This window comes from Ursus americanus, chromosome 5 (assembly GCF_024610735.1).
Source record: "Ursus americanus isolate L20-20 chromosome 5, mUrsAme1.1.p, whole genome shotgun sequence".
NCBI classification, from domain to species: Eukaryota; Metazoa; Chordata; class Mammalia; order Carnivora; family Ursidae; genus Ursus; species Ursus americanus.
The window spans coordinates 67,585,874-67,609,844 of NC_142131.1; the positions used below are offsets into that span (position 1 = coordinate 67,585,874).

General features: G+C 48.0%; 1 protein-coding gene across 2 annotated transcripts; it reads left to right on the top strand.

The window, feature by feature from the left end:
• The first annotated feature begins 404 nt into the window (after nucleotides 1-404).
• Nucleotides 405-14,119, top strand: PPIC (peptidylprolyl isomerase C). 2 transcript variants are annotated; one of them, XR_006779081.2, is made up of 6 exons: nucleotides 405-607; nucleotides 6,798-6,911; nucleotides 7,375-7,468; nucleotides 9,804-9,988; nucleotides 12,918-13,476; nucleotides 13,877-14,119. XR_006779081.2 is itself a non-coding variant. In XM_045794847.1 (5 exons), the coding sequence occupies exons 1-5, from the start codon at nucleotides 491-493 to the stop codon at nucleotides 13,044-13,046; spliced, it is 639 nt and encodes a 212-aa protein (XP_045650803.1). In that variant the 5' UTR covers nucleotides 405-490; the 3' UTR covers nucleotides 13,047-13,589. The 2 variants fall into 2 exon arrangements, 1 of the variants encoding a protein (XP_045650803.1); XM_045794847.1 differs by lacking the exon at nucleotides 13,877-14,119 and having other exon boundaries at nucleotides 12,918-13,589.
• Nucleotides 14,120-23,971: the final 9,852 nt, after the last annotated feature.

The following is a 23,971-nucleotide window of genomic DNA, read 5'->3' on the forward strand; positions in this document are numbered from 1 at the left end:
CAACATCGGTCACCGACGCGAACCCGTCTGCAGAGCCTTCCGCTCCACAGCGCGCAAGTTGCAGGCGGACTCGGAGCGCGGAGAGTCCTGAACTTTCGGCCGGGTTTAACACGCGCCCACGCGGTAAGTTGCTGGAGATGCCCCGCGCGCACCCCGCAGCTCCGAGGGTCTGCGCCACTCTGGGGCACAGCACCCGAACAGAGCGGGCTGGAACCAGCCCCCTGGCACCCCGCGCCCCCGCCGCTATAGCGTCAGTCGGCCCAGGCTGCGTCCTCAGCAGCGCGCCGCGCCCAGTCCCTAGCGGGTCGCTGGGCTGAACTTGGGAGGAGCGCGCCCCAGGTTCCGGCCCTGCCCGGACCGCCTCATCCCATCCACTACCCACCCCCACCCCCAAACCGGGATCGCGCAGGCGCAGCGGCCCGGGAGTCCAGCCAACGGTCCCGGAGGCTGCGGTGCGTCCGTGCCGCTGCCGCCACTGCCACCGCTCGCCATGGGCCCGGGTCCCTGGCTGCTGCTACCTCTCGCGCTTTGCGTGGGCCTCGGCGCGCTCGTGCCTTCTGCGGGGGCCTCGGGCGTCAGCAGGCGAGGCCCCACCGTGACGGCCAAGGTGACTGATTGGCGGGCAGCAAATGACCCTTGAGCGGGCCAGGGGGACGGGGGAGCTTTGGGGACTGGGTCCTCGGTGTCCGTGGCGGCGAGGAGGGGACTTCCCGGGCTCGGGGGACGCGAGGCAGCCGCGGGGCTCAGGGGGAGGGGGCTGCCGGCGCGCGGGACGGCGCTGTCCGGGGGAGACCTGGGGGCGCTGGGCCGAGCAGTGTGAACTTAGTCTCCGGGCCGGGGATCCGACGTGACCTGCCGGGGGGGGGGGGGGGGGGGCTGGAGGAAGCTTCCGGAACCAGTGGGCCTTTTCTCCAGGAAGGAGGCGGCCCGAGTACTTCCTTCGGCATGGCGAGGACTCAGGAATAGAAGCAGGAAGAATGCAGGCGTGGCGGGGGGGGGTGCAATGGGCGGCCGCCACCGCCGTCACCCGGCCCGGAGGAGCCCCGCCCGGTCCAGCCTCTGTCTGCCCAGGGAGACGACCCGGCAAGCGTCAGGAGCCTTGCTGTAGCGAGAGTCTGTCTTCCCGTTGCGAGAAGAGGTGCGCTTTTAGACTTTGACGTTTTTAGACTTTGGACCCAGAGCTTGGGAAGGTGCTAGCACGGACAGCCTTTTAATCTTTATAGAGGATGGAGGGGGGCTACTGGTGGGGGGTGAAATCTGCCTTGGACTGCGTCTCTCCACCTTCCGTGTTTTCGGCATATTTACCCAGGTTAGAAGATAATGGGAGGGTGTGGGGAGAAACAGAGCGGGGGAGGAAGGAAGGGAGGGAATGACTGGTGCCCTTGATCACCACTTCTAGAAAAACCCACTGGCTGCAGTGTCTTGGAATCTGGAAGGAGGGGCAGCTACAAGTTGTTTTAATAGCAAGTCCGGTGTTTGCCAGTGGGAATGGTAACTGTTGAACCAGTAGTAGAGTGCTTAAGCCCTGTAGAGGCTTAAGACCCCACCTGGGGTGGGGGGGGGCGGAGAATAAGGGCCGTGGGGAGAGGGAGGTCACCCCAACATCTGAGGTAGCCTAAGAATGAACAGAAAGGCGGTACCAGGCTACAGGTGTGAGAGAGAGAGAGAGAGAGAGAGAGAGAGAGAAAGAGAGAGAGAGAGAGAAACTTAGCCCCACTGTTTTGAGCACTGATTCTCTGCCCCTCGGGATTTTGGGCATATCTAATTTTGAGAAATGGCTTGTCCAAAGCCATAGAGCTGAAAGGGTGGGGGAGAGGGAGTCTTTCAGTTTGCAGATACAATTTGGGTCTCTCGGGATACATCCATAAGCATAACATTCATAAAATGATGAAGAAAATACAGTAGTCCCCTCCTATCTGCAGGGGATTAAGTTCCAAGACCCCAGTGGATTCTGAAACCAGGGGAGCACCATATACTATGTTTTTTCCTATATATACATACCTATGAGAAAGTTTAATTTATAAATTAGGCACAGTAAGAGATTAACAACCATAACTGATAATAAAATAGAACAATTTTAACAAGATACTGTAAGAAGTTACACGAATGTCGTCTTTCTCAGAATATCTTACTGCACTCACCTTTCCTCTTGCGATGATGGGAGATGATAAAGTGTCTACCTGATGACATAAAGGGAGGTGACCGCCGTAGGCATTCGGAGGTGTTAGGCTCCTCCTTGTCTTCTGACCACAGCTCACAAGGGGAACCATCTGCTTCTGGACTACGGTTGAGGCGAATAACTGAACCCTGGGAAAATGGAAACCACGGATAAGGGGGCGGGGACTATTGTAAACCCTCCTACAGACCGGGTGACATTTAAAAATACCTGGAGGATCAGAAAAAGCAGCCTGCCAAACACCTGGGAGGCCAAGGGAGCTGCATGCGCAAAGGCCTCCAGCCAGCAAAGCCATCAGTGTTCAGAGGACGGAGAGAGGGGACAGGCTCCAGCCCAGGGTGAGTGGCCTGTCTTGATACAGGGCTGGAAGGGTCAGCGGCAGCAAAATCGGGCAGGGCCTTGGAGGCCACAGGAGCGGGTTTTGAGGCAGTCAATCTTATAATTTGAGGTCTTAGTCTAAGTACAGTTGGAGCCCCTGGGATTTAAGCATGGGATTGACATCATCTCATATATGCTTTTAAACAATTACTGTGGTCGCTCAGCGGAGATGAAGTGGGAGGTCATTCAGGCTCCGTGTCAGGGTCCAGAAGGCGATGGCGTGGATTTGGGTGGTAACCGTGGAAATGGGGACCAAGGGGGAGGGACGTGAAGTACATGTTTTGAAGTATAACAGGACTTGCTGGTGGTTTAGATGGGGGTGGGGGAAACGAAGCAGAATTGCCAGAGAAAATACAAGATTCCCAGTGAGGTGTGAATTTCAGATGAACAGGAAGCATTTCTTAGTGTGAGTGTATCACCTGCAGTGTTTGGGAACAGACTTCGCCAAGCAAGTTTTTAAGCTCCCCAGGGCAGAGACCCACCCCAGATGGGGCAGCTAGGCTGGGCTGTCTAGAAGGGATGACAAGAAGGGAGGAAGCTGGTGGCTGCAGGAGGGGAAGTTAGGGCATCTCTGCCCCTCCGCTAGGGTGCTGTCATGGAGCAAGTTTTCCTCCACTCTACTCTCAGAATTAGTAATGTCTCTCCGTTCCCTTCCTACCAAATTTATCATGAAGTTCTTTTTTTTTTTTTTAACGATTTTATTTATTTGTTTAACAGAAAGAGAGCACAAGCAGGGGGAGAGGTGGAAGGAAAAGAGGGAGAAGGAGACTCCCTGCTGAGCAGGGAGCCCAACATGGGGCTCGATCCCAAGACCCTGGGATCATGACCTGAGCCGAAGACAAACGCTTCACCGACTGAGCCACCCAGGCGCCCCTGTCATGAAGTTCTAAAAGATAATCGTGTAGGCGAGTCTTCTACAGATTTGACCCTGTCAAATGACTTTTTCAGTGGACTTTTTAAAACAGCTCAATACACGGGAAAATAGAGACATTAAAAATTATTTCTCTGAGGGGTTCCCGGGCGGCTCAGTCAGTGAAGCATCTGCCTTTGGCTCAGGTCATGATCCCAGGGTCCTTAGACTGAGCCCCGCATCAGCTCCTTGCTCAGCGGGGAGCATGCTTCTCCCTCTCCCTCCCACTCCCCCTGTTTGTGCTTGCTGTCTCTCTCTGTCAAATAAAATTTTTTAAAAATTTAAAAAATTATTTCTCTGAGTTCGGAAAAGTAGATAAACTGGCCATCGCTCTAGTATTTTCCCCAGAAGTCCTTTGTATTTCCTCTGGTTTCATTTAAAAAACAGGAATCTGGACTAAGAGGCGTGAGGTGCTATCCCCACAGGGCCTTCAGTGTCACTCACCAGCCACCACCTCAGCCGCCTGCCCAGACCCACCCTGGAGCCTCGGGTCCTTGCTCTGGCTCACTGGTCTCAACATCCCCCAGATAGCCAGTTGCCACCCTGTCCTTCTCAGCAGATGCCAGGGGAACGTTCTGGGCAAGGTCAGGCACCTAGACTAAAGACAATAATGCTGCCGTCTTTCCACCTGCACTCATGGCCCAACTTGCTGGCACTTTCTAGAGCATGGAGTGGCCATGTGGCTTCGGCCTGGTGCCCCAGGGCAGGTGACTGAATGTGTGAAGCTCCATTTCCTTCTCTGTTAGTGGAGACGGAGATAACATCTACCTCTGGAGTTTTTTGCATATTAGATGTGATAAAGCAGGTAAAGTGCTTAGCCGTGATTTAAGAGGTCAATTGTTGGTGTTATTTATGTTACCTTATTAATGCTCCCATGAAATTGCAGCCCTGGAAAGAGCGGTCCTCTGTTGAACTGAGGAGCCGGAGCTCAGAGCTGAATGACGTTGCCCAAGGTCCCACAGCCAGTTAGTGGTGGAGCGGGGATGTGAGAACAGTTTGCTCTTGGACTTGGCTTCTGCCCTAGCTGCTCTGAAAATGGAAGCGGGATTAACCCTACAGGGGTTGCGATCAGGCTATGTGAGCGACTGTTTCCTCTGCCCTCTTTTCCCTACCTCCAGTGGCCCATCATTTTCAAATTTCAAAGGCAGCCCTCAGGGGAAAAAAGAAATGACTCCACTTACTCCTGCAGTGCAGTGTGGAATCCAGTTACCACCTCTGCCAGGAAGCCCACCCTGATCTCCACAGATAATCATCACCTCTGCCCATGACATTTCATCTGTACTTGTTATAAAACCTGATTTTCCATGATATCATAGCTACTTACATATGTGTTTTCTGTGGGACTGTAACCTCCATGCAGGTAGGGGCTTTGCAGCCTCACCCCGTGTCCAGAACAGGGCCTGTCCACAAGGGCACGCAAGCAGAGATGATCTCAGGGTGATAGGGTGCCGAGGGAGAGCGTTTGCCAGGCAGCCACCTTGGGTCCCCTGCACAAAAAGCCCATTTTCTGCCCCGGTGCTTTGGCTCCAGAAAGAACTCTGTCCATTCTTGTCCCGGGAGGCTGCTCCCCTCCCTCCAGGCCTGCTTCCCATCACCCCTTCTCCAGGAGGCCTTCCCTCAGCCCTTAGCGTCCCTCCAGGCCTGGGGATACAGCTTTCTTGCGTGCTTGATGACCAAGGAAGCCGTGATCTTATCATTTCCAGGGAGTCAGGAAAACTCCGCTGTATTTTTTGCTGTCAGTCACACAGGGGAAGGACCCTGCAGTTTGGGGAAAAAAGCATAGTAGCATGTGTGCGAGGCTGCGCGTCAGAACGGCAGATTTTTATTGAAGAGTGTTGCTGGGTGAGGGGCCCTTTTTCTTCACCTTCTCCCGCTGCTCTCCCGCACTGTATGCTCCTTGCTGTCTCAGCATTCACAGGCTTCATTTTCTCTTCTGTGTGTTTAAAGTATGGCGTTCCTTTAAGATGATGTCCCTGATTCGTCCTCGCCTGCTACTGAATGTACCATCCTGGGCTTGGAAAGCCCAGAAGCAGAAGCGACTTCTCTTTGACACTAGCCCTGGGCCACCAGGCTTCGGGTGTGTTAGGGCCGCTTCCTGTCCCCTGGCCACGCGGAACTGTCGTCCTCAAGCGCTCTGCCTCATCTCAAGGGCACGGGCTTCAATACCGTCTATAAAGTTCTGCTGTATAAATAATAATACCGTCGTGGCTGCTGTGGCCATGTGAAAATTCTAAAATGCCACCCGGAGCACTAAATATCACATCACCCCGTGACAGACGTGCTGATATATTGGCAGGAGCTCTTGTCTTGCACTAAAGCTTGACAGTCTTTACTTCGTGATTTTTCTAAACTGTAAGACATCTTTTTTCTTTGACAACCCTTCTTATATTTTTTAAAGCCATCTCCCAAATGTCTTTTTTTACCCATTCAAACAGTAAATTGGTTCCTATAATCTAAACCCGCTAATAGAATGCCCTTCGACTCCGCAGCCTTTTCAAGCATTCTGGCTGCATCATCCCAACACGGTGATTTGTGAAGCAAAACGTCTATCATTTCATTTCGGATGCAACAGTTTTTTTAAAACTCGTTTCAGGGAACCTGTAAGGTTCATCTGCACGCAGTGTGACTCACACTCACTCCTGGGTACGGGCTCTTTCATCTATTCCCACATGTTGTGCCACAGAGAGAACACAGCGTCCCCGCAGGACTTTGGGGGCATGAGGACTGAGCTGGGCGACTGCGGTTGCGGGGGCTCTGGCGGGGCTCCGGACGAGGCTGGGGACCTGGAGCCTTAGGGAGTCCGAAGTGAGTGGCAGGCCTTCCAGAGGACTTGCTGTGCGTGTGGACGGCTTGCAGTTCTTGTGACAGCAGGTGTCTATGAAGCACTCCCTGCGAATTGGGGGCTGGTCGAAGTTACAAAAAAATAAATCTGGATGGTTAGACTATTTCTCTCCTTACCTGTTGTTCTCTCTTGCCAAGATCAAGACCATCACCTTTCAGAAGAGCACAAAGCTGGGAAAGGGGAGGTCGCTGCAATGCTGCCTGGGGACGCAGGGGGCTTGGACTTCTCAGAGACCTCAAGGGCTGACTGGGACAGGACCGAGTCACACTGCAAACCCAGCGCCTTGTGCAGTGCCTGGCCCCTGGGGGTGCTGGCCAAATATTGGCGGAATGAACGTTGTTTACAGGTGGAATGCAGTCACACGATGCGTGTAGAGCTCCTTTATCAACTGCTTGCGGGAGAAGGAAGGGCTTTTGCATCTGGATGCATTCTCAGATTGTACCTTTCACTTCCCATTGTAATCCTGTGCTCTGTCATTCACCCACATGCAGGTCTTCTTCGATGTGAGGATTGGCGACAAAGATGTTGGCCGAATTGTGATCGGCCTCTTTGGAAAGGTTGTGCCCAAGACTGTGGACAATTTTGTCGCACTCGCAACGGGGGAGGTATGTCTCAGTTTTGGAACCCTTACATGTGCATGAAAGGGGGTCTTCTTTCTTTTAAGCCCAGCATAAAGATGTCTTCCAGGAAGATGACTGTTGATCAAGCAGGCCCGATGAACCCGAGACATTCTTACAATATCTTACTTTATTTTCCTACAAAATGTTAATTCTTCGGGCGCTCGGTGTCCTTGGGGTTCTAGAAATTGAGGGGAAGCAATCAGCACGTGAGAATGCAGATTGCTGTCTTTTCACTCATTCACATTAATACCCTGCTTCCACAGTTGACCTATTTCTTTATCTTGGGTCCATCGATGATACATTTCTACTAGTAAATTGTTGCAGGGACCTAATTCCGTAGATAGCTTGTGTCATTTTCTCACTTGGCCATGTCCAGATAAACACTGGGGTTCATCTTGCAGTATGGGTTGTTATCTACTCGTATATTCAACTGACATAATCTCTTTAGAAAGGATACGGCTATAAAGGAAGCAAATTTCATCGCGTCATCAAAGATTTCATGATTCAAGGAGGAGACATCACGAGTGGGGACGGCACCGGCGGTAACCATGTCTTTTGTATTTCTCCTTTGCTGCTTACCACACTGAAACCCAAGATCAAGTCCGTGCGTTCACCCCCTGAGTTGAATTCCCAGACATAAGAAACGAATTCCTCACGACCACCCAACTAATTCTTCAGAAGGACAGGGTTTGGGGGGCCTCATCTCCCAAAATCTAATCACAGGTATGAATGAGTGAGGCCTCCTCACTTGAGACAGTATTGCTCTGGTTCATGATCTTTCCATAATGGAGAGATACTCATCCAGGAGACGGCTCTGCTAGACTCCCAGCTCCCAGCAGGCTGCGGTGGAGAAAGATGCCCCGCATGGGAAGGAAAGGTCGAATACAAAAGTGTGTGCACACGGGGTGGGCAGCCAGCCCCAAACACGGATGCGGCGGAGGAGGGCCGGGGGCAGCACGCCCCAAGGGTGAGACTGGAGTTGAGGTGGCAGGATAGCAGGCAGAGTTACCCCTCCCCCCTTTTTTTCAAATTCTTTCATTTTGTTGTTGGCTTTTCCAATAATAATAATAATGATAATGATAATAAAAATAATCGATGAGTTGTCAGAATTATAATACACGTTTTTATAAGCAAAGTTAGGGTTCTGTGAAGCACAAATTATTAAATTCATGGGCCGTCACATATCCCTGAGCTGCTTGTTCCTCAGTGGGGACTGCACGCGCCCAAGCTCTCTGTGCTGTTTTCCCTCCAAACTGTAGTGAGTCCTTTTCCCGAAAACACACGATGAGCTAACTACGGTAGAATGTAAATGTACTTCAGGTTTAAGATTTTTAACTCAGCAAGTACTCGTTCTGATAGGTATGAAATTGTTAACTTTTTAAAGAAACCGTTAGGCCCGTTTTCACGCACTACCGCTAATTTTATGTTTATTGCGATGATTTATTTATAACAAAATGGCTACTATTAAACCCTTGGACTTGCCAGGGCCTTCGGGAGAATTACTTTCAGGCCTTGCAGAAGTGCTGCAGGGTATGGGGATGGAGAATGAGCAGAGAAACACGTTCCGGTTACTTGGGTCGGTGGGGTGGGGGAGTCTGCCCGGGAGAGCAGCCCTCCCTCCCCCGCTGCTGCAGAGCTGGGTCTCCCTGGAAGAGCGTGCAGCTCCCAGTAGCAGTGCCCTTGACACTGGTGTCCCACTCTCCTGCCCTGGGGCCCAGCAGGACCAGTGACTGAGCTTTACTGGATCCTTTTTTCTGACTTGTCCCTCTTTGCCTTCCCTGCCGTGCACGTGCCAGTGTGAAAGTGTGCACACACAGGTCTTGAGTTAAACTTCTCCGAGTTTTGGAGGAAGGACCTTTGGGATTACTTACATTTAGCCTAGAACCTCTCTGTGAGCAGAGCTGTCCTGCCAGGCCACCTCCTCTGTCGCTCACCAATCAGCTCTAAACTGCCTGCCTTTGGCAGCCATTTCTAGGCCGTCCAGCCGAGCCAGGATTTCAAGGTTGGCAACCACTGGATCAAGAGCCCTGCAGAAAGGGAGGAGGCAGGCATGACACGCGTTCAAGGTGCTGGAGGACAGAGCAGGTCCTTCTCATGGTCTGTCCTGTGCTCTTATGGAGAAACGGGTTCTGCTCTCCTTGCCACTGGGCTGGAGCCCCAGTCCCCATGGCCGCGTCCAGCTCTTCTGCTCAAGGTCGGATCACTGGGCGCTCCTGTTGCCATCACCTTCTGTAGCCTGGCGAGCCCGCAGGTGCCGTGTCTCGTGACGGCCAGGCTGGCTGCCCTTGCTCCAGCACGGACGCAGGCCAGAGCCGGGGCTGTAGGGTCAGAAAGTCACGGGACTGTCCGGTTCTGCTGTGCAGCTGTCAAGCTCTGTCACCTCTGCTTCCTCGTTTAAAGTGCGATTGAGAAGACCTGTTCCGTAGGGTTGTGAGAATTAGCTAAGGGTGCTTATTGAGTGCTGACTGCACCAGGGTTGGGTGCTGAGGCGGGAGTGATGTGGAGCTCGGGACAGACACAGAGCCAGGGAGATGGCTTATCCCACTTTCCCCATGGCTTAACAAGGCCATCCTGCCCTTCCTTCTTGTTTCAGAGTGAAATCGTTGACTTGCTTGACTGGGATCTTGCTTTGAGGCCAGAGGATAGCGCCATCTTGAAGGCTTTTGTGTGTTTATCTGAGGCTCTGGTGCCGTGCTTCTCGAAGGAGTGAATTATATCACTTCCTTTATTTCTCCTTATGCTTGACCATCTTTCCCCCAGCCCCACGTCCTATAGGGTTCTATTAACCCATTCTATTAAAACCTTATGGTACCCTTTGAAGCATTTACTTTCATATAACATCTGGTGATTCTCTCTTTTTAATTTTGCCCCACCCAGGTATAAGCATTTATGGTGAGACATTTCCAGATGAGAACTTCAAACTGAAGCATTATGGCATCGGGTGGGTCAGCATGGCCAACGCTGGGCCTGATACCAACGGCTCTCAGTTCTTCATCACCTTGACCAAGCCCACGTGGTTGGATGGCAAACATGTGGTATTTGGAAAAGTCATTGATGGAATGGTAATGTGATACGTTATTACGTCTCATTCAAAGCTTTATATTTATAGCGAGAGTCCTTTCAGTGATGTAGTTTAATCTTCAGATGTGCTTGTTAGAGATCCATCGTTCTATGCTGACTTGCCTCCTCAAAGGTGAACTGCGTGTGGTATTTTAATTGTGAGGAGCACGGGGGGCAGAAGGTGGAGACTTGACGCGGAAAAATGGAGGGCTTAATTTATGTCACTACTTGATATAAATGGAAACTCTTTTTTAACGTAACCGAATAAAGCCCAAGCCCCATATGTGCATATGGCAGATGATTATGCCACCTTAAAAAGGAAGGAAATGCTGGCACGTGCTACAACACGGATGAACTCTGAATATGTTGAGTCACAAAAGACCCTACGATTCCACTTTTAAAAGGTATCTAAAGTAGTCAGATACACGTAAAATGAAGTAGAATGGTGGTTGCCAGGGGCCGGCGGGGAGGAAGGAATGGGGCGCTGGTGTTCAGTGGGTACGGAGCTGCGGTTTTGCAAGAGAAGAAAAGTTCTGCAGGTGAGTTGTGCAATAATGGGACTACACTTCAGACTACGGCACCATACACCGAGAAATAGATAAGGTGGTACATTTTATGTTAGGCTTCTTACCACAGTTGAAAATATTTAAAAAAAAACCCTTGAGCACCACATGGTTCAGTACAGAAACAAGTGCCCTCCAAAGACACAGTCAGTAAAGCAAATACAATTACTAGAGGGAATTCAGATTCCTGCAGGTATGGCTCAAAGAATGTCTCAGGGGTCCAATTCATAATCCACAGAAACACTTCTTAAAATCCTTATTCTCCTCTGCTCCCAACATTTCTCCTCCTTAGCAGCTGCCCACAGAAGCTATCCCAACTCCTCAACTAGCAAGGGTAAGGTTTGCCCAACCCAACCCTGGGCCATTCCTGACCACCCCCCCACCCTCTCCCGTATTTGACTTGGTTTCATTTTTTTTTCAATGGTTTTATTTATTTATTTGAGGGAGAGAGAGAGAGAAGAACAGAGAGAGAGGGAGCATGAGCAGAGAGAGAGGGAGAGGGAGAAGCAGACTCCCCGCTAGCAGAGACCCTGACACGGGACTCGATCCCAGGACCCTGGGATCATGACCTGAGCTGAAGGCAGATGCTTAACCAACTGAGCCACCCAGGCTCCCCAATTTTGTTTCATTTTCATGTGAGCTGTTCTGTCTCTTCCATCCAGATGCAAGTGAAACAAGCTCACTTGCGACAGTTCTTCCACAGCTTCTGCCCCCTGTCCTGAATCTACCCATCGAAAAGCCAGGAACCGAGCTGACCCACTCAGAACCCCCCTCACAAGGCACGGAAGTGTTCAGCCTGAGATAGGATTCTCGTTGGCAAGTGAGACAAGAGGGAAAGAGGGCAGACACGTATCACTTCATATATCACCTTCCACCCTATACAATAAAGGACAGGCCTATAGTCTCCTGAGCCGTAGCTGTCCTTTGAGGCATCTATTCTTGCACAGTAACGAACGCCAGCACTCCTCAAGTCTCTCATGGAGCCACGCTCTTGAAGTGAGCTGCGCGTGCATGTGCCCCACCAGTTTGCGGTTTTGACCAGCGGGCCTAACCAGGGTTTACAAAGTTTAAATGTAACCAGGTTCAAACATTCATGCCGTGAGTGTTTTTGAACACACTGTGCTAACCTGTAAGACAAATGAAGAGTGCAAGTCTTGTGGTTTCTTCTTCTGGTCATGGTTTTTCTTCCCCCCCCCTCTAGATCTTCTGTCTTAGTGCCCTACCCAACTGTACCAACTTCCTTCCCCCCGCTCGGGTGCATCGTGGGAGACCCGCTGCCTGGTCTTAGAGGAACAGTCCTCAACATTTTATGAGTCCTAGACTTCTTTGAGTAATTAATGAAAACTATAGACTTTCTCTCCAGGAGGAAAAAAGTTGTGTGTGTGTGTGTGTGTGTGTGTGTTTTATACCGTTTCAGGGAATTTTCAGAATCTCTTGAATTCACCCAGACATCATCTGGGTTGCTTCGTTAATGCTATGCTTTTCTTGAGCTCCCCCTCAGACTTACAGAATCAGAACATCCAGAGGTGGGCCCACAAATAAGCATTTTTAAAAACTGTGGGAAAATATACATAGAAGTTTCCATTTTAACTATAAATAAGCATTTTTAAAAATGTTCCACAGGTCATCAGAGAGGTAGCCACTGCTTTAGGCATACATGTGTACAGATGTGTGCACAGACACAATGTTTAGAAATATATATTATCAGAAGAAGAACACTGGTCTTTTATCTTAGGTTAACCTAAATTGGCCAGCGACTGGGTTAGGTGGTACCATGTCCAAGGCAATGAGACCCTTTTTGCTATTTTTGTCTTAACCCCGTTTGGGAAACTGGTCAGAAGCCAACGTTCCTAGTCCCGGACCAGTCCTCCCTCCTTCAGTGTGAAGCTCAAGGTGGTACCTGGGATGTGCAGCCCTGAAGGGGAAAGAAGGGGCCTTCACACCATTGTGGGGTCAGGGTCTCTAACTCCACCTGTAGATGACTGACTTGGGTCAATGTTGACTCCATGTTGACTATTACATTGGGGTATAAAGTGGGTAGAAATACATTTAATTAGAGCTGTGTGTTTATGAAAATATCTAATTATTTTTAGACAATAAAATGCTAATTAAAAGAAGTGAGGAAATAACACAAATAGGTTCTTTCAGTAACAAGGGCGTGGGTTAATGTTATTCTGTTATATATACATTTCCTGAATATTTTCAGTTTTCCATAGTTGCCTTGCATGACTTGTATCATACCCAAAACAACAACAACAACAACAAACCTGGTTTCCTCCTTGGGCTCTCGGACTAGGCACTGATTTCACCTGTGATCCCCGTAGTTGTCAGTCACAAGTGAACCAGGGGTGTGCTTTTCTCTCACCAGACCGTGGTCCACTCCATAGAACTTCAGGCAACTGACGGGCATGACCGTCCGCTCACCGACTGCTCCATCGTCAACAGCGGCAAGATAGACGTGAAGACCCCCTTTGTGGTTGAGGTCGCTGACTGGTGATACAACGGGCGGAAAACAAGGAACACACTCTGGCAGGGATGTGTGTGTGTGTGTGTGTGTGTGTGTGTGTGTGTGTGTGTGTGTGTGTCTTTTGATTCTCCCAAGTTACTGTTTTGCTTTGTTTTCTCACTTCTGTGTTTCACCCCCAATCACAGGAAAGTGCAAAACATCAACTACTCCCTGTTTAGTTTGCATGAATTGTGGTCAATCACTTGTTTAGGGACTTTGCACTTAAAAGACCTATCCCCTTCCTCCAATGGTGCTATTTTTAAACTAGAAAACTTTGTATTGTCTGTTTTCTTTTGAAGAACACAATCATTATTTTGCTGATTTATTCGTGATCCCCAAGTCGTGTGATGCTGAAAGTTTGTCTGAAGAAGATGGGGATGTGAAGTTTGTTATTTTGTATTCAAACAGAAATTCTTTGCAGGTAAAGGGAGATCTGATGAGTGTAATCTGTAATCTGATATATGTCATGGGGACTTTTACCTGATAAAAGGTGCTTTTGTGTCCTCTATATTAAATGCTTTTTATATAGGTCAACTCCTTTTGCAAGTCTTTTTTTTTTTAATTTAAAGTTCTTTAAAAAATTCATGACAAAAACACATGTACTCTAATGTAACAATGAACAGATTAGAGAGGGTTCTGTAAATCAGAATACTAACACAACTGGATAATTTGGGATAGGAGTGCACAGAAATGATGCCTAACCACATCCCAAATACCTGAGCGGATTAATTTACTAATGTTTACTCACTGTAACATTTTTACAAAATTCCCTTGAGTTCAGTTGCAACAAAAAGGCTTTTTTTTTTGTTCATTTACACAAGGAGCATGAAGATTTGGACTGTACTTAAACTAGATGGCAAAGTGGAACCCTGCTGGGACCTTGTTGGAACATACCTGGCCAGAACAGAGTGCCTGATCTCTGTTCAGAAGGGAGTGGTATCTCTTTGAAGAGCCCCGTTGCTTCTCCTCTAGGACCCATGGAGTGAGGACCCCCAGAATTCCATCCAATCCATTTCGTCAATAAAAAAAAGAAGAAATAAGAAGTAAATAAATTTTGAGAACTACCTTTTTAAAAAAATTCCATCTCCATGGGGTGCCTGGGTGGCTCAGTCGGTTGAGCGTCTGCCTTTGGCTCAAGTCATGATCCCGAGGTCCTGGGATCGAGCCAGAGTCAGGTGCCCTGCTCAGTGGAGAGTTCGCTTCTCTCCCTCTGCCCCTCCTCCCACTCATGCACGTGCGCACGCACACACACACACACACTCTCTCTCTGTCTGCCCCCTCCTCACTCACTCTCTGAAATCTTTTCTTAAAAATTGCATCTCTTGAGCAGTAGTCTAAGAAAACTGTTATAACAGGAGATGAGATGAAATGAGCATTCTCAGCTAATCACTACAACCCTCTCGGTGAGCAAATTTTTTTCTAACAAAAATGTACTAAAGGCCTTTGAGACACTAGGTACCAGTTTTGAGTTTTGAAATATCGCAGAGGACAATGAGAAAATGACCTCGGGGAACCTACATTCTAGAGGCAGAGACAGAATAAATGCGGTGACAAACAAAAAGCCTGCCAGTCGTGTGAAGAAGACACGCTCACGTGTGCTGTGGTGGCTGGGAGGGGGGTGCTGGGTGAGGGGTCTGGGAAGGCCTCCTGAGGGGCTGAGAGAGGAGAGAGCAGTCGGGTAGCACTGTGGGCCTTCCCGGCAGAGAGGGAAGCATCAGTAATGAGGGTCCTGAGGTGAGAAGGAGCAGGTTCCAGGGCCCGCTGGAGCCCGAGAGGTCAAAGGGCCCAGGCTGAGACTGGACTGTTCTGGGCCTGGGTGCCAGGGTCGAGTTCTTCCTTGATGGATAGTACAATGGGAGCTATCAGTGTTAAGCTGGGTAAGGGCATGGCGTGGTCTGCATTTAAGAAAGATTATTTCGTCTGCCACAAGGAGGATTTTTGTAGGGGAGCTAGCATACACATCCAGAAACTCAAAGCATTCACATCCTTCGAAGTCCTGTTCCTGGGACTTTGCTCTGAAATGTGACGTCAAATTGTCACGAGCATCACTGTTTGGTCAGTCCAGCATCCAGTCCTCATGGCCTGGGGATGGCCACCCATTTTCTTTGGGGAATCAGCATTCTCTCAAGCACTTCTTATTGGTAGGGGAGGCCAACCCTATGGATGGGTACATACGTGGCCTGGCAAACTCATTTTTTAGCTCACTTGGTAATTATTTACTGAGTGCTGAGTAGAGCTGCTGATGGTGGCAGCCATTGTGGTTCCCATGAAAGAAGACAAATGATTCAAACATGTACCACATGAGTATGTAATGGGATATCCGGTAGTAATAAGTCTCTGAAGAGAAACGGCATGGAGAGAGGGCAGAGAGTGAAGAGGTGGTCTGAGAAGTCCTGAGTGCAGGCTGAAGGAAGCGAGGGGGCAGCAAGCCACGGGGACATGGAGGGAAGGGTATGTGAGGCCGTGGCCCTGGGGGATGGTCCAGCTGGTGGTTTCAAGAAAGATCAGGGTCCAGGTGTGCCAAGCAAGGGTGGTGGGGGAGTGAGGTGGAAGAGGAAGCAGGGATGTCCTGTCCGGGGCCTGGGGATTGGCTTGGGGAAAGGCAGGTGACCCCAGTCACGGTAGTGAGTCTCAACTGTGAGACTTCCAGTGGAAATGTTGGGAACGAGTTGCTGTCTTTCTTCTCAGAGGCTGTAAAGGAACAAGCCTGAGAATGCAACTGACACAAGGGTAACTGATCCAGGAAACAGGAAGCTGTATTCCTGAAGACACCAACGAGCCCCTGAGTCCAGCCATGCCTGAAGCACATCTCTACCCCGAGCTCTTCAGCTCTGCAAACTAATACATTTCTTTTTTTTTGCTTAAGCCAGGGCAAGTTGAATGTTTGTGACTTGGAACTTCAAGTCTTTGTCTAACAGAGCAATACTGAAAAGTTTTATGTATAAAAATGGGAATTGCAGGGGCACCTGGCTGGCTCAGTTGGTAAAGCATATGACTCTTGGTCTCGGGATCATGAGTTTGAGCACCATGTTGGGGGTAGAGTTTACCTAAAAAAAAAAAAAAAGAAAGAAAAGAAAAAGATGTGAATTGCAGAATTATTTATGCTAGCAAAAGACTGGAAGCAACTTGGACGTCCCCAAAATGGTTATAAGTCGTACATCCCATAATAGAATAACATGCATTCATTAAGATGAATGATACAAAACTTAGAGCAACATGAGAAGATGGCCCTTTTCAAGAAAAAAGTAGGAATTCTGTGTGCAGCATGATCTCAAGTGTGTAAATACATTCTCACAAGGCAAATGCAACAAAATATAAATTGTCATGAAGCAAATCCAATGAGGGGATTTTTAAACTCTTAAATTGCTTGTTTTGGTCTTCCAATTTTCCTCTAAGGTGCATTTCTTCTTAATAATTAGAAAAAATGTATTTAAAAAATGTTTTTAAGGTAACACGGGAGGAAACTGGAAACAAATATGCATTAGACACAAAACAGTGCTGTCTCAGTGTCATAGGGCAGGCATGTGAGCTGCTGTTCCCTGTGTGCATAGGGACATGTACTTTTGCCATGTAGTGGGTTTTTTTCCTTTTAATTTGTATGAGCATAATGACATCTCTCTCGTGACAAAGCAAAAAGGGTTCATTTTCAAAGGGCTGAAGCTCTGAGAGCACTTAGTGCACGGGGAGTAAGTAAATTGCCAGGCTGTCTACTCCACCAGATGGCCAGTAAGCTAAGGACACACCCCCTGCTCAAAGCTGTTTGTTTCCCACACATGGAAGGTTCACGCCTTAGACCAAAAGCATCAGCAAGCTCACAACTATCAACTACTAATTTACGAAAAGCCTGTGCTTTCTGGAAAAGCTTTTGAAATCAACAGTTTGCTCTTTTGGCAATCGTGCTGTGAAAAGGACACGTAGTAGCCAAGGGCTTGTGCAGAATCGGGAAAATTATACTGGCCACCACCATCAGCATGCCCCCATTATTAAAATTTGGTCCTGTTTCACTTTAATAAACAATTTAAAGTATTTTGGTATCTTGAGCCCTAAGTTGTTTTATTTGAAGGATTATTTAGCAATTTTGGGGATCTTCGAATAAGATACGTTATAGCAAAATTTATTCCTGGGACAGATCGATTAGAAGGACACTTTCAAAATAATTAACGACTTCATTTTGGATGAGTTTTCAGGTTTTGAGCAGAACTCACCAAACTCCTTTTTTGAAAAGTTCAGCCGTTCTGAGTTATATAAAGACAAAAACATGGCAAGGATTTTATAGCAGGGAAAGGATTTGTTTTTGTTTTTCAACATTCCTATAATTCAGACAGCTGAAGAAATCTTTGATCTGGAAGACTTGGAAATTCAAAGCCCCCTTAAGGCATTTTTTTTTTAATTAAGAAAGAGTAAAAACAGTATTTGTAATGGAAAATTTTTGTGCTGTTAAGTACATAAGGGCTTCTACTTAAGTCATTCATCTTGTGGACTTCAGATTTTGGCCAAGCGTAAGTTTTAGGTGTGATATAACATCACCTGCTTGGAGGTTTGCTGGCATTACTGATATTCTTGAGTGATGGAAAAGTCCCTGGCACTAACACAGAACAACAGTGACGAGCCACAGGAGTCCCGTCTGGAAGAGAGAGAGAAAAAAAGGTCCATCTGACAAATATTCAAGTCAACACTAAATGCATCACCAAACCCATACCTGGAATTTTCATCCCATGCAACGGAACGCTCAAGAGTCAGGATTTGGAGGATCTGGAGAGAGCCCAACATGTCAATATCCCTGCAGTGCCCACTCCTGAGGTTTCATGAGAAGTCATCTGTTCCCACATCCATTAATTTTTCAGAGGGTAGGAAGGACTTTCTTCCCAAAGCACACTGGGCATTTAAAGTACTGTGAACACTCTAGTCTCCTTCTGTCCCAGGTGCTAAATAGTATGTCCTGTAATTTGGATAAATACCTCAATTTGAAAACTTACAACTTTTCTTCCCACCTGGACGCAGAGACAGGTCTGCTCCCTGAGCCTCTTCTGGGCACCAGGACCCACACTGTGACAGGATGTCACAAGGACAGGAATGAGAACCGGTCAGCATGGAGCAGAGAAGTTCGACTCCATTTATCCCCGTCAGCCAGGAAGGACAGTTCTCTCACAAAGATCTCAGAACTTGTGAGGTGCTTCCAAATCTTATACAAGCTGTTTGCTCTGCCTTGCAAGCCTCCCTCCCCGCTTCTGCTCCCCCCACCCTTCAAGGCTCAGTACGGGGCTCGCTCTCTGAGCCTTTACTGGAAACGTCCTCAGCCGGGGCTCTAACTGCTTACTCCCAGATGTCTTCCATCTCCTCCTGGACGGAAGGCTCCTCTAAGGCGAGGGTTAGGTCTTCACTGAAATCCACCCCCGGAGTTTTATACATAGTCGATGCTCAGTAAGGGTGTTCAGAACCAGTAACCAAAAACAGTATGTCTACATTTACACCACGAGGTACTTCAAAACCTCTCAGGACTGTAAAGACTGTTGAACACTGGCATTCATCTTTCGGCTGTTTCTGCTCTTTTTCAAAGACTGACCTTTAAAAAATATGTAGCTTCTGCGTTGGGGTTGGAAGGGTCTGGTAGAAGTGGATGGACAAAAATGAGGTGGGTGTCCAACAGTCAAACGGAAGATGCAGGTGGTGGTGAGATTTAAGCGTCAGTGTCTATGCTGGATGGTAGCTGGCGTCAATGTCACTCCTTGGTTGCGAGTGTGGCCGGCTGCTGGCAGCTGGCGGAGGCCCAGCCCTGAGCCAAGCCGCTTGGACTTAACCTGAGAGGTGATGAGAAACCGCTCTCTCCAGTCGTAAATACTCTGGAAGTTGGGTCGTGCACCCTAGAAAGCCTCGCATTTGAATCCTCATCTGTTAGGGGATTCATGCGGCCTGCCTGGTGCAGGGGGTGCGGTGCGGTCCATGAGAAAAGTGCACGATCACACCACACACCACCTGGAAATTCAGGCAGGTACCGATATCCTGCACTTTGCGATCAACCTCACAGCTTTGCTCTCTGTGCTCTGCTCTGTTCCTGGCTGCAGAGCATCTTCCAGGCCGTTGTGCAAGAAGTGGGAGGGAATTCAGCCCCGATCTAGCACCACAATGGGAAAAATCCAGGTGAGTTCCCACCTGCCGGTGGGTCAGTGTTGCATCTAGTTTTGCTTTCACGCTGCTGATGTAACTCACGGGGGAGGGGTCAGCAGCACTGGAGAAGAGACCAAGAAGGAAAGGATTTTTCCAGAAACCTGGAGCTCCCTGGGGATAGGGGTCCTGTTTTCCTTCAGCCTGCTACAATAAAGCACCATAGACTGAGTGGTTTGTAAACACCATTTTGGAAGCTGGTGGCAGATTTGGGGACTGGGGAGGGTCCTCTTCCTGGTTCATGGACTGACATCTTTTTGTGGTATCCTTGCATGGTGGACGGGACAAGGGAATTCCCTGCTCTCATGACCTAACCACCTCCGAAAGGCCCACCTCCAAATACCATCACACTGGGGAGTAGGTCTCAACATATGAATGGGAGGGGGGGACAGAAACATTTAGTCTATAGCAGGTCCCAACCTCCCACTCCCAGCCCCAATCAGTGAATGGCACCACCATCCAATCCCTGTGCAATCCCCAAACCCATCCTTGACTTCTCTCTCCCTTCCTCCTACTTTCTACATCCACCGCGAAGGTCATTGGTAAGCTGCGTACCACACCTTGAATATCCTTGAATATCCTCCTCTTCACTGCTACCGCCCTCCCACGAAGGGTCATCTCTCACCCAGACTACTCAAGGGGTCCCCTGACAGTCTCTCTGCTTCAGACCCTGCCCCTGCCGGTCCATTCTCTGTCAGCAGCTAGAGCGCTCTTTTAAAAATACGTTGGCTCAAGTGTGTTACATAATGTGCGTTACCCTGAACGGCATATCGTTTGTGGATGTTTGCAAGCTGTCTGAAGAGTTTTTAAAATTCATGCTTTAGAATGTCTCACGCCTGGGGCACCTGGCTGGCTCAGCCAGAGGACAGTGCGACTCTTGATCTCTGAGTCATGAGTTCAAGACCCACATGGTGTGGAGAGATGACCTAAATAATAAAAAAAAACTTGAAGAAATTTTAAAAATGTCTCATGACTAATAAAAAATAAATGAATGTAAAAAATAAAATCATCAATTATACCTCAATAAAGCTGAATAAAAGAAAATAAAATAGATCATATTTCTTCTGTGTAAAACCCATCAATGGCTTCCCATTGCACGTAGGCTATGAGTCAAAGTCTTGAACGCCACCTCCAGAGGGGAGCGCTGGAGGATCTGGTGTGAGCCCCTCACTGTCCTCCACACTCACTGGCTTTCTGTGGAGAGTTGACTACAGTGCTCTCCTGATTCAGGGCTTTAGAACCTGCTCATGTCTCTGCAACACACTCCCCTCCCCCATTCTTTGCCCAGCTAAATCCTTCAGCACTCTTTAGGTCTCAAGTTCAACGCCACTTCCTCAGAGAAGGTTCCTGCCCTGCCCCAAACTAAATTAGATATCTTCCGTGCAACGTAAGTAAATCTTCATTGTTCCTCATAGCACTTAACACACTTCATAATGACAAAATTTGGGGATTTTTATCCATCCAGTATCACATTATTCTGTAAGTTCCATGAAGTCACAAATTCAGATTCAAATTTAGAAAGATACCAAGGCTTTAGAAAGACATTTTGTTGCCTTATGTGATGAAGAAAAATTACCATGATAACCAGATATAGAAGTTCATATGAAAGAAGATAATTTTGAAGTACAGTAGCTCCTATCTTTTACTGTTTAAAATACCTCATGAGTTTTGTTGACCTGCTGATGGGTTGGACTGTTGTCCTAAAGGTATCATCAGCCTTCTGTTGTAGCCGTCCTGACAATCTTTGACTCTGTGTCTGCTCCCCCTAGAAGTATGAAGGTAATTTTTTTTAATTAAAAAAAGTTTCTAAAAGTTTTAAACATTTAAAAAATATGCAGCACGAAAATAATTTGAAATGTCCTAGTGTGGTTCTCAAACTTCCTCATGCTCGAGAATCACCTCAATGGCTGAGCAGATCTCCAGGCCCCACACTCAGAGCACTGGAGTCTGGACGTCTGGGGCAGGACCTGAGAAATTACATTTCTAGCAAGTTATTGGATGATGCTGAGGCTGCTGGCCCCGGGTCCAAACTTGGAGAACCACTGACCTAGGGCGTCCCCCAACCATGGCAGGATGGCTTCTAATCAGTGAAAGAACTTCATCATTTGTTAAGAAGGATAGTTTAAGAAATCATCCAAGTGTGTAGTTACCCAACCCAATCAAATTAGTGAGCAACTGTAGGAAACCATTGTTTTCAGAGCAGGATGTGATGAAACATTACGGGAATTTGGGAAGATGTGAGCAAATCCTAATTCAAGGTCACTGACTCTACACGCGATTATGAAGCATGGAGCCAGCCTTGAGCTGGGCGCTGGGAACACAGGCGCCGGGCCTCTACTCCTTCAACAGTGTCTCCTGAGATCGACTCCTGGCCCCGCACTGGAGGAGGGTGTAAACAAGTCAGAGGATGCCCTCGTTCTCAGGCAGTTCATGTTCTTTGCAGGGGGGAAGACAGTAAACAAATAAACAAACAGGATAATTAAAAATGGTGAAAACTGCCATGAAGTCACAGTTTGCTCTGATACACGAGAAGTCAGAGAAAGACAAACACCATATGATTTCACTTCCATGTGCAACCAAAAAACAAATGAACAAACACACAAGCATACAGATAAAAAGTGGCAGTTGCCAGAGGGGAGAGGGGTGGGGAGATGGGCTGAATAGGTGATGAGGATTCAGAGATACAAACTTTCAGTTATAAAATAAGTCACAGAGATGAAAAGTACAGCACAGGAATATAGTAACCATATTGTGATAACGTCGCATGGTGACAGAGGGTGACTGCAATTACCATGGAGAGCACTGGGTAATGCAAAGAATTGTTCAATCATTGTGTTGCACACCAGAAACTAATATGTGTCAACTCTCCTTCAATAGTAAAAATGTTTCCAAATCATGGTGCAGAGCGGCGTGACCAAAGAGGGGCTCTTTGTGGAGGGGATATTGAAGCTGAGACCTAACAGGTGAGAATGAGCATCTTCTCAAGGGAGAAAGGGTATTTCAGGTGGAGACCAGCAGGTCCCAAGGAGGGACCAGGGTTGGCAAGTCCTGGGGACTGAAATGCCAGTGTCACCGGTTGGATGAATACCAACAGGAGGAGAGCAAAGGAACTTGGAGAGGGTGGCAGGAGCTTCAGCTTTACGTGGGAATGGAAGCTTCTGGAAGATCGTGAGCAAGTGACATGATCTGAGGGACACTTTAAAAAGACATCCCTGGCTCTGGTGTGCACAACAGAGTGCAGCGGAAGTGGACGCGGAGAGATGCGGGGGGAGGCTGCAGCTGGGAGCACAGAGCTTGGTTGAATCAAGTGGGCTGGGGGAGCACCCGGTAATCTGCGAAGTCGTGTGATACGCCTAGCTCTTTCCCACTTGAGTATTCATGTGTGGTTCAAATATGCACATGAATACGAACAGCTGTAATGGGAAGCTGATGGGGAAGTGCACTGGCCTAAATGTGGGGGATAAATTTTCAAAATCTGATTTCCTTTATTAACTGGCAGCCTTGGTCAAGCTACTCTGTCTTTTTCTTTCACTTTTCTCTGTAAGTGCAATGGAAAGAATACATACTCCTAAAGATGTCATGAGGCTTCCGTGGGACAGTCTACGGATGGAATTTAGCCTAGTACCTCTTGGCACCCAAATTAGCACCTAGTCATATCAGCTACTTACCAATCCCTCTGGTCTTCGCTTTCTTCTTCAATAAAAGCTCGTAAAAGTTTGTAAACTTGTAATGGGATGAGGTCTGAAAAACCGACATCCAACAATACTTAGCACTCAGCAGGAGCTCACAGGATTCAGATACACAGGAGTATCTAAATAAATAGAGTATCAAAGCTGGAGATCCTGTTGAGGCCTCTCTGATGATGGGAGACTTGCGAAGACAGAAAATGTTTCACATTTTAGAGGTCTACTCCTAGGATATAAAACCAAGTTCTTCTCTAGGTAATTACATGGACTCCAGGGGTTTACCATTTTAATGTACCCTCCTCCACCTCACACAAAAATAAATGCCTCTTCACCCTCACCAGAGCCCCAACTTTCACTCTATATGTGCAGGCGGAAGGGGGGCAGAAAACCTCAACGTGGTAGAAATCTCAGTTTTGACTTACTGTCTACTTCTTCCCTGGGTTTCTGGGGATGAATTCAAAATCTGTAATTATCATCAAGGATGAAAACCACAACAAGGCCCAGATGAAAAGGATGGCTTCAAAGTTGTGTATATAGAGACGGGAGAAGACAGCCTCATTCCCCGAATTTTATAACCAATTCAATTAAATGGAAAGACACTTTCCAGTAAATGGCCAGAAATTCCAAAAAAACAACGATTATGTCTCTATTCTTTAGATGCCTAACACAGTGCTTTAATCCGGTGAGGGAACTCAAATGCGTGTCATTGAACGAGGAGATGAGTACCTGAATACATATTCCAAAAGGGTATCAATGAGACCACGACTCACAGGTGTCTGTCACCTTTGCTGCTTTCCTGCTACTGTCTGAAATGTTGGTGTCCCACCTCCCACCCCCAAATTCATACATTGGAACCTAATTCTCAATGTAGTGGTGTTTGGAGGTAGGACCTTTAGGAGGTAATAAGGGATGGGTGCCCTTCTCAGAGCCTCCAGAGAGATTCCTCACCCCTTTTCGGTCACATGAGGATACAGTAAAGAGAACCCCACATCGGACACCAAATGTGCCCGGGCCCTGTCTTGGGCTTCCCAGCCTCCAGAACCGTGAGAAATAAATTTGGTTGCTTAC